This window comes from Dermacentor albipictus, chromosome 2 (assembly GCF_038994185.2).
Source record: "Dermacentor albipictus isolate Rhodes 1998 colony chromosome 2, USDA_Dalb.pri_finalv2, whole genome shotgun sequence".
NCBI lineage: Eukaryota > Metazoa > Arthropoda > Arachnida > Ixodida > Ixodidae > Dermacentor > Dermacentor albipictus.
In genome coordinates, this window is record NC_091822.1 from 99,918,880 (window position 1) to 99,928,315 (window position 9,436).

The 9,436-nt window shown below is 46.7% G+C and overlaps 1 protein-coding gene and 1 pseudogene across 1 annotated transcript; one reads left to right on the top strand and one right to left on the bottom strand.

Moving 5' to 3' along the window:
- Window positions 1-338: 338 nt before the first annotated feature.
- Window positions 339-5,522, bottom strand: LOC139055499 (uncharacterized). The gene is made up of 10 exons (XM_070533007.1): window positions 5,091-5,522; window positions 3,787-4,147; window positions 3,387-3,552; window positions 2,842-3,232; window positions 2,608-2,772; window positions 2,267-2,453; window positions 1,928-2,170; window positions 1,338-1,509; window positions 808-956; window positions 339-743 (listed from the first exon to the last, which is right to left on the bottom strand). Exons 1-10 carry the CDS (start codon window positions 5,418-5,420, stop codon window positions 580-582), a joined length of 2,328 nt encoding a protein of 775 aa, XP_070389108.1. The 5' UTR covers window positions 5,421-5,522; the 3' UTR covers window positions 339-579.
- Window positions 5,523-6,644: 1,122 nt separating this feature from the next.
- LOC135915937 (uncharacterized) lies at window positions 6,645-8,786 on the top strand (annotated as a pseudogene).
- Window positions 8,787-9,436: the final 650 nt, after the last annotated feature.

The following is a 9,436-nucleotide window of genomic DNA, read 5'->3' on the forward strand; positions in this document are numbered from 1 at the left end:
TCACTTACAGACAGTTGAGATATGCTGCATATCGCCAATTTGCATATCTAGTTTGGAGAAGAATGGGCAAGCACAAGAGACGCATTCTGCCAAGTTGTGTCCTGTGTGCTATCCGGAAGAAATATCCATCTCATAATGGAGTGTACACGGGGTTCAAACATTTTTCAAGCTGCGTCGAAGTGAGTATTTAAACATGTTAGTAAAGGAACTGAATTACTGCATGCACCGATCTTGACATTATGAACCAATATGAATTGCATCACTTACCAATTGACTTTACAACTTTCATGCATGTAGTAAATGTTTTTGGCACAATAAAAAGTGAATTTGGAAGCACATATATATTTTATTCAGTGTCATTTTATCTGGTTGCCACACATGTAAAATAGAAAAACAGCCAACCCTAGCATACACAAACACATATTTATAAAGTTATTTACATGGATGTCGTGAAGCTGTCACAAAGGTAGTTTGTCATGCACTGTGTCATGAGTCTACAATGGCTTGTGTTAGGAGCAAACCAGCTTTTCACATTGTTGGCATTCTCATTACATTTTGCTACAAGACCATAATATCTAACTATTTGTTGAATCTTGTTCTCCGCCTGTTTACAAGCTCTTCCTTTGATGCTTTAGGAAAGCGGCTGCTGAGAGGTGGCGGAATCTTCGCATTTGTGGTCCTTCTTGTCCGTAACACTGTGACAGCGTCCAGCATAACCACTTCCAGTAGTCTCTTCACATAGCCTGCATTAGGATTTCACAACACAATGTATGTGTGAAGAAATAAAGTGCAATATCATCAGTTTACCATGTGTGGGTTGCTCCTTTACAGGACAGGCAACCGCATTGCCTCCTGTGGCTTTCGGGTATTTCACAATCCACCTAGAAGTGCCATCCTGTGTGCATGCCTGCCTTCTCTCACTGTTCTCATTGTAGTGCATGGCTGCTAACCGAGTCCTGAAACAGTTACATTTAATCATTTTGTCACTTCAGGCCATTGAATCGTGAAACAATTTGATGCATCCAAGAGATGCAGGAGACAAAATACAGAGTAGAAACAGTGATAGGTAATTAAACAAACTACAGCCAGGCAAACACTCTGTGGACCACGGCTTGGACTCCAAAAGCAGCCAAGCAATGAGAAATCTGCTATTAACGAATGCTTGATCACTGTAATGTACCATTGTGGCCTCAGTATAGTTTATATACTACATTTTTTTATTTCATATGGTGTTCATATATTTATCTGGTATAAGCAGTTTCTTCACTGAAACACACTGCTCGCTTGATTTCAGTATCTCATCAAGACTCAACTGCAAAGCTGAAATATTTAGTTACCTTGCCACCATTCCTTCAAAGGAGTACTGGCACAACTTGGGCGCGAAATGCAGCAGCACGCTATGGAAAGCTTCTAAACCATAGGTCTGGAACTTCGTTGCTAGTTGTGGCAAATCTCTCAGGAGGGCCTTGGAAGTCGCTACTTCCTTCAGCTTCTGGAAAGCCTTCGACTCTGAATGAAAAGTGTAGAAGCACCAGTGCCAAGTGTATACACCAGCCATATGTGTGGATAAGCAAACTGGCTGCTGCACGTACTATTCCACTGAGGTAGTAACATTACATATTACAGCACCAAGCTAATATATTTTCTTGCATCATAATATATGCCATTATTCCGACTGTGACAACAGAGGTGGCACTTTTTCAGCTGGCAACTTCCAAAATCAGAAAACAAAACTTGTGCATGCGATTAGAGCTACAGCGGCATCTATAGCAAGAAAGAATAGAAAGAAAGAAATACGGATTCAACAGCAAAAAGCTACACAATATTTCTGAAGTGGTCAGACATGGTGTACTCGCATGACACTGCTTGGTACAGCTGATATGTTCTTCATTGATGTATGTTATATTTCCATCAAAAGGCAGAGTACCTGTGCTAAGCCAATTCCGCGGTTCAATGTATCCATGAAGACAGGATGGAAACAGTGCATCCTCATGGCTGTGAATGTCTCTGACATGATTTAGCAGTGATTTCCACTTCGGAACAATTAGCTCCTTGTGGCCCTCACTTGAGGCAGCCGACCAATAGAGGTGGTTCCCAACAGCTTGCGTCCACTCCTTGAGCTCTTTGGAGTCATTTCTCTTAGCCACAGCAAGCAACTTTTTGTGAACACCTGAAATTTTAAAAAAATATATGCATGTCTTTCTTGCAAGAATGCATAATGCAAGTAAAAATATTCTGGTCCAGTCAAGTACAGACTACATCACACCTTTAACGACATGCCAGACATCGAATTCATGCGTGATGTCGGACCTCTCCTTCCGAAGAAAACACTTTATCTGGGCATGCCGGTCGGTAACAATAGACGTCACATCAATGTGGTGATCCTGGAGGAAGCTGAGGCTACGTTTCAGGCCTTCCAGCTCCATATAGCAGCTTCCGCCTACTTCATTGGACTGCAAAACGTGACAATTCAGTATGTTTTACACATAACAATGGTCTGTCCTCTATAAACAGAATGAAAGTGAAGTGATTATTTGCTGCGTAGACTTATCTTCTAGCACTGGTTGTTACAGATATACCATGCTATAGAACACAGTTTAAACAAACCTGTACAAGTTCAAAATGCAGTATTTTGTTGCGCTGAAGATCCAGAAAGGAGTATGTTCCAAACTTTGCGCTAAATCCAGGCGAATCGGCTCGCCCATCACCGGCAAGTCTCACTTTTTGCTCCCCTATATCCACAAGCAACAGTTGCTGTTCGTTTTTCCACACCTAAAGAAAATTCCCCCTAAATTAAGCACATGTCAATTGCTTTAAATATATATTAAGAAATATGCTTACCTTCCCAATGGCAGGCCAGAGGTGAGAACGCTGAATGTTGAAAAATGTCCTCTCTCCGAATACTTGTACCCCAACAAGCGAAAGCATCCGGAGGGTAGCAGTTGGGTTGCACCCAGAAAATAGTATGGCTGCAGAAAGCCGCAGGTTGAGCACAGCCAACTGCTGAATGCAATTTTGATTTTGCCAAGAAATCGTGTGGCCCGACTTGCAGACTGTAGTCATCTGAAAAAGAGTTCCTTGGCACTGGACATGACATGTGCAAGGTGCAAAGCACTTGCGGCAGAAATTGAAAAGCTTCCTAAGCTGTTTCTCCTGGACTAAAATAATTCTTTCATTATCAGGAGTGTCACTGCAGTCCTCACTGCAATTCCTTTCATCGGAGTCGATATTCCTGGAAAAAACAACAATCTTTCAGCTAAGGTGCATAGCACAGACCATGGGAGCTTGCGAAATAACTGCGTCTGTTGTGCGCACTGACCCAGTGCGATCGTAACAAGCCAAATTGAGAAAGCATTGCAATTTTTTACGCCATTGACATAACGTACCCCTCTTTCCAGTCACTCAAGGGGCAGTAGTCGTCATCACGGCTGAATGAGTCGCCATTGTCACAGAGTTCCTCGTTATCACTGTCCTCGGAGCTTGCTTCACACACCGTAGTGCCCAACTGTACCTGGGTGGCCACACTAACCATCGAGGCACCAACCTGAACACCTGGTAAAAAATTGAAGTACATGAACAGGAGTTATCAGGACTGAATGAGGTTAATTTCATTCAACTAATACTATGTCCACCGACTCAGCTTTAGTGACGCTAAAACATTTGTAGTATTACAGAAATACGATTCCCTTATTACAGCCGATAAGTTATCCCACTAACTGAAAGAAAGCATGCAGCTGGTACACTGAAAAAGGCATGCCAAGTTTAATAGAGCATATATATACATACCTATAGAAACACCAGAAGACTTTGTCTGTGCTTCCTTTGATTTGCATTTTCTTTTCATGTTCACTTGTGATGCCTTAGAGCAGTTTTCAGGATGAATAATGACTTGAAAGCACTTGTCACCTTTATGGGAGATCAGTGCTGGTTCTTGGGCACAGTCTGCAAGTGGCAAGTTTCTTGTAGCGCAGTCATGATCTGTGATGTCAACTGCCATGAATTCTTGATCTTCACTGTCATGTGGTGTGCAGTCATCTGGTGTGCAGTCATCTGGTGTGCAGTCATCTGGTGTGCAGTCACCTCGTGCGCAGTCACTTGGTGCGCAGTCTTCAGTGCAAGCCGTGTTGCCTAACAGTTTATTGAGAACCTGAATATGTAAAAAAAGAAAACCATATGATGCTCTTGCTGCAAACAGGACAAAGCAAAGTGCACTTCAGTACGAGTAAAATTTTTCCATGTCTTGCAAAAATAATTTCAACGCTCGCTTTATGGAACAGATGAATTTTACAGCTGCGTTGCAAATCACACATGTCATCTCTAGGCGAAGAGGCACCATCTATATATGCGTTAGCTTCTCCATACTTGTATTCATTTAGGTAGCTAGAATAGGCTTTAATGGTTGCCATATAGCTAAAAAGTCTGCTCCCAGACCTCCGTGACACCTCTCTTGAAGGTTATGAAACATTGGAAGGAAAGAGGCTACGTAGACTACCCTACTCCTCCGCGTTCATAAAGGAAGTGTCTCTTGCATTGTGGTTTTCCTCATCTTTATTTTGAGATGTGCCACTCGATGCTACAAGTTTTTTTATGTTTTATTTGCCGGGAGCCGGGAGCCTTCTCGAGGCAAACGCTTTCTCGGCGCTCCGAGGACGAAGAAAAAGGTGCCGCGCCAATTTTCTAACATATTTTGGTCACAGAGGACTACACATGAATCCTACAATGCTTGAACATAAATAGGACCAAGCGAGCGCATCTACGTATCGCGTTTTCACACGTACGAGCTTTCCAAGTAGAATTACGTGCGGCGCGCAGTCTCCGGTTGCGAATTTCGCATAGCGTAGCCGCAGTCTCGATAAGTGATACGATGGGAGAGCTGCGCACGAGCCTAACCTTGAAACGCTTTCTTTAGTACGGTGCCGTTTGCTACCGTTCTCGTACAAGCGCCGTTTAATTCAGGCGTAACGCCTCACTGTTAACAAGAGCCGGTACACCAGCTCAAACTCCATTTATCTGAAAAGAGCATTGTAGCAATCACTAGCTTACACGTATTAAACTACACTGAACAATGGTTCGCGCAGTCAGGTTCTTACCTCAAGCTTCCTTCTTTTCGCGAAAGCTGGCCTTGACAGCGGTGACGAGCTCCTTGTGTACGCGAACACTGACGGCACTGCGCCGGGCTTTAGACGAGCCGACTTGACTGGCAAACCCAACGCACGTTTTAACGACAAATTCTCGTGATAATCGTCGTCACGGAAGTGGTTGGAGCACAGCAGTGTTGTTCTTGAGGGCTTGAAATTCTTTCGCTTTACAGCAGCCTCCCACTTCCTGAAAAGCTTCTTGTCTTGTGGGAAGCAATGGAAAACAACATCGTCGCGGCCGCTGGTGTTCGTGCAACCGTAGGCTGCACAGAAAGACGGCATGATCGGCCCACCACACCAGTTGATGCTGCCCACGTTGACCACCGCTCTACATACACACAGACGCACCAACAAAGAAATGCAGGATCGATCGAAGCAGATTACGACGGCACGCACGCAGAAACAAGCACGGTCAGGCACGGCCGCGCAGGCTGCGAAGGAGCAAAACACTAAAGTTGACGTCACAACACGGCGGTTTCCGGTCTCCGCTCGCATCGTCAGCGTCAGCAGCAGCGCGCGGCATTCGACGGGGGGCGGAGCTACAGCGCAATTTCAACCGACGATTACGTCGCTCCTATTTGAAAAAAAAAAAAAACCCAAATTTGACCTACATGGTTTATAAGGTCCCCGCATCCGTATATGAGCGTCTTATTGAATTCGACAGACTCTTCAGCTTCCCTTTAACTTCAGCCCTTGTTTCCGGCGATCGCAACAGTTCATCCTATTCAGCGTCTGCGCGGCTTTCAGCCCCAGCGGTACCCGAGTAGTCGTGAGGCAATTCCCATGCCCATTGTTCTGTTGTCTGCGATTGATTGTAGGGAACCCGAACTAGTTTAGACGCGTTCCAGCAACGACCATCGCTCATCAAAAAGCTATTTTTGCCTTTTCTGCCGACAATCTTGAAAGGTCCCATGTAGTTTACCGACGCTTTCCCACCGCCTGCTGGCTTGCGTACACGAACGAAGTCCCCTACACAAAAGGCTGGTCTTTTCGCACCTCGCCTCCTGTCCGTATACTGCTTTGCATACGTCTGCTTCGCGTTAACCCTAGCAGGAACATTTTTATTCGAACCGGCATGGACACCCTCTCTTGTCGGCAAACCCACTGTATTGAGTCTTGTCCTTGGCTGGCGCCCGTGAAGCAACTTGGCTGGCGACACACCCGTTGTCGCATGCGGAGTCGACCTATATATGCCGAGATAGTCAACCACAGCAGCCTGGAGGGGCCGTTGTTCCAGTCGGCCAACCTGCATGAAATCTTTCAGCACGCGATTAAAGCGTTCAATCGCGCCGTTTCCTTGTGGATAGTACAGAGAAGAACAACGATGCACAATACCCCTCTCTCTCAAGAATGTTGAGAACATTTGCGATCTAAACTGAGGCCCATTATCTGTGACAATTTCTTCCCGATAGCCTTCTCGGCTGAAGACAGTCTGCAAAAAATCGACCACATTCTGTGACGTCACTGTAGATGAAAAGGCAACCTCAGGCCACTTGGAATGATAATCGATCAGCGATATCATGTACCTACAGTTTGAAGGGGCCCAGTCAATCGGTCCCACTATATCCATTGCTAACTTCTGCAATGGTAGCGCTGTAAACGTCACCGGCTGCAGCGGTGCAAACGACGGTTTAAGGCCGATCCACACGACGGACCAAGTCCGCGGGCCGATCGGTCACGTGATGCAACGTCACGGCCCAGCGCGGTCCGGTCCGGCGCAGAGCACATCCACACGGCGGACCGCGATAGCAGACGGCGGAGCAGATCAACCAGCAACACTCGGCCGCAGTGCTCGCGACTCAACAAATTCGCGAAACCATGCCAATCCCTCGCGCTCATGCTGCGCATGTATCGCGAATAGAAGTCGTCGAAATGGAGGCGGAGCAGAAACGTCGTTTGGCCGCTATGGCGTTGGCTCTTTGCGTGGACGAAGAAGATTACTACCCTGCCCCAAAAAGGTCGTGTTGGGTGAAGGATTGGATGTGCAGGAAGGAGCTCGGCTGCAGAACCAACTATTCAAAGAGCTGGTAGTGTCCGACCCTTCTGAGTACAGACGGCTCCTGCGCGTCAGCCGGGAGCAGTTCGCGGAACTTCTCGCGCGCGTGGGGCCTAGGATAGAACGGAAGACGACTGTCATGCGCCAGCCGATACAGCCGGCGACGAAGCTGCAAGCAACGCTGCGTTACCTTGCATCTGGTAAGCATTTTTCGTCTTGGTTTGGGCTGTTGCGGCCTTACATCACTTCTCATTGCCATGGCTGCGCCTCGTGTACTTTCTTACAGCCAATTGCATTGAAATGTAGCACCGGGTGCAACATGCGGCTTCAAGACCAGCAGCCGAACGTAGATGCTCTATGTGTTGCCACAGTGTAGCGCGCAGCTAGTTATTTTCTTTATAGGAGAGCTGAGCCTTGGCGTTCTATGCATTCTCAGCGACATGCAGTGAAGTGGGGTTTGTAGGAGCTAAAACGCCACTATTCCGCTGACATCGGCAGTAAGAAAAAAGCAAAACGATTGCCCAGCTGCCGTGCCTACATAAACTGCCCACGTTTAGTCTAGTTTGGCTGCATGCGCCAGTATGTTCTACCGGCAATCTAAATAGGTCCTTCCACCTCGCCTTTATTTATTTACAGGTGAGAGCCACCATTCCCTAAGACGCCAGTTCAGAGTCGGGCACTCCACCGCCAACGATTTCATTCCCGAGACATGTTCGGCTATCTATCATAAGCTAAGCAAAGATTATATGAAGTCACCAAAAACAGTTGAAGATTGGCGGTACGTTATCAGGGGGTTTGATGAAAATTGGCAATTTCCAAACTGTGTGGGGGCAATAGATGGGAAGCATGTCTGCATAACCAACCCAGCCAACTCTGGGTCCCTTTACTTTAACTATAAAAAGTCGTTTAGCATAATTCTTCTGGCTGTTGTGGATGCAAATTGTAAATTTACCTACATTGACGTTGCTGTGCCCGGTGCTCGAGGCGACGCAGGAGTATGGCAGACCACGCCCCTACAGGAGGCATTGGAAGGCAACAGAGCAAACCTGCCAGACCATGTGGAAGTTGGACCAGGTCTATTCCTACCCCCTGTGTTTGTGGCCGACGACGCATTTCCAATCGGGAAGAATCTGATGAAGCCGTATGGAGGTAGCAGCCTGTCGGGTGATCAGCGGATCTTTAATTACAGGCATGCATCTTAAGCTTGATTCTTTGTATTTTAGAGGGCGTTATAAGGCCCTTGAATATGCTTACCTAAGAAAATGCAATACTTTTTCACTTTGTATACATTTCGCAGGTTGTCCAGAGCAAGACGGGTTGTGGAGAACGCGTTCGGTATACTGGCCAATCGCTTTCGCTTTCTTCTCACTACAATCAATGCAGAGCCTGAAAGAGTTGTCCCCATGGTGAAGGCAGCATGTGTGCTACATAACTACCTTGGCAACGACATGAGCACATTTCCTGACTCGGGGCCCGAAGATAGTAGGGAGCAAAAATTTTTTGGCCTACGAGCAACACGCGGACGTGTAAACGCATTTGGTGCCAGAGTCCGTGAGGACATGCGGGACTACTTCAACGGCCAAGGTGTTGTGCCGTGGCAGAGGGCATCTGCATATGTTGATGAGTACGAATAAAATGAACATGTGCACACACATTTATTTACATTGTCAGAAATTTTTCAACTGTGTCCAGAATTTCTTTCTGGCACTGCACCTGCTTCACAGCGTCCAGCTGCCTCATATGAGCCGCAATCGTTTTGGCAAAGAAAAAAGAGGCGTCGTTTGGCTCGGACGGTTGCTACATGGCTGAGACAATAGTGTGCAAAACTGCCTCTGGGCCCAGTCCTCGCTTGACAGCCCCGAGGAGCGTAACTGCCTCGGCCGTTTTGTGCTGAGTGTGGGCGGCGACTCGACTCTTCTCGACGTGGTTGGGTAGTTGGCGCTCGAGTGTTCCTCCAGCATCACGGACAGCTCCCCTTCTTCCCCGCCACTCTGTTCTGCAGGTGCCAGGAGATCTCGGTTGTGGTGAGGCTGAAATGAACAGTTTCACAGTTGGCATGAAATAAGTTGCCGCCTTGTTTCAGTTTGAATACTGGCATTCACAGACGATACGTCGAAGCAACTGAAACTTGCTGCATGCGTCCTGGGCTATAACACTTACTTGTCAGGTCTATGTGCCGAAGTCGCATAGTTATGGAAAAGTTAGGAGAATTGCTGTAATTCTAAATGTAAAAAAAAAAAAAACAAGACAGCCAGCTTGTGACAAATGTCGCTGCCCTATTTACAACTCAGTGAAGCAAAAG

Excerpts from the sequence above, each read along its gene's own strand:
- LOC139055499 (XM_070533007.1), bottom strand. The coding sequence starts at position 5,420 with ATGCCGTCTTTCTGTGCAGCCTACGGTTGCACGAACACCAGCGGCCGC. Across the intron at positions 957-1,337 it reads TTTGAAGGAATGGTGGCAAG|GACTCGGTTAGCAGCCATGC; the intron begins GTAACTAAATAT and ends TAACTGTTTCAG. Across the intron at positions 744-807 it reads AAAGGAGCAACCCACACATG|GCTATGTGAAGAGACTACTG; the intron begins GTAAACTGATGA and ends ATCCTAATGCAG.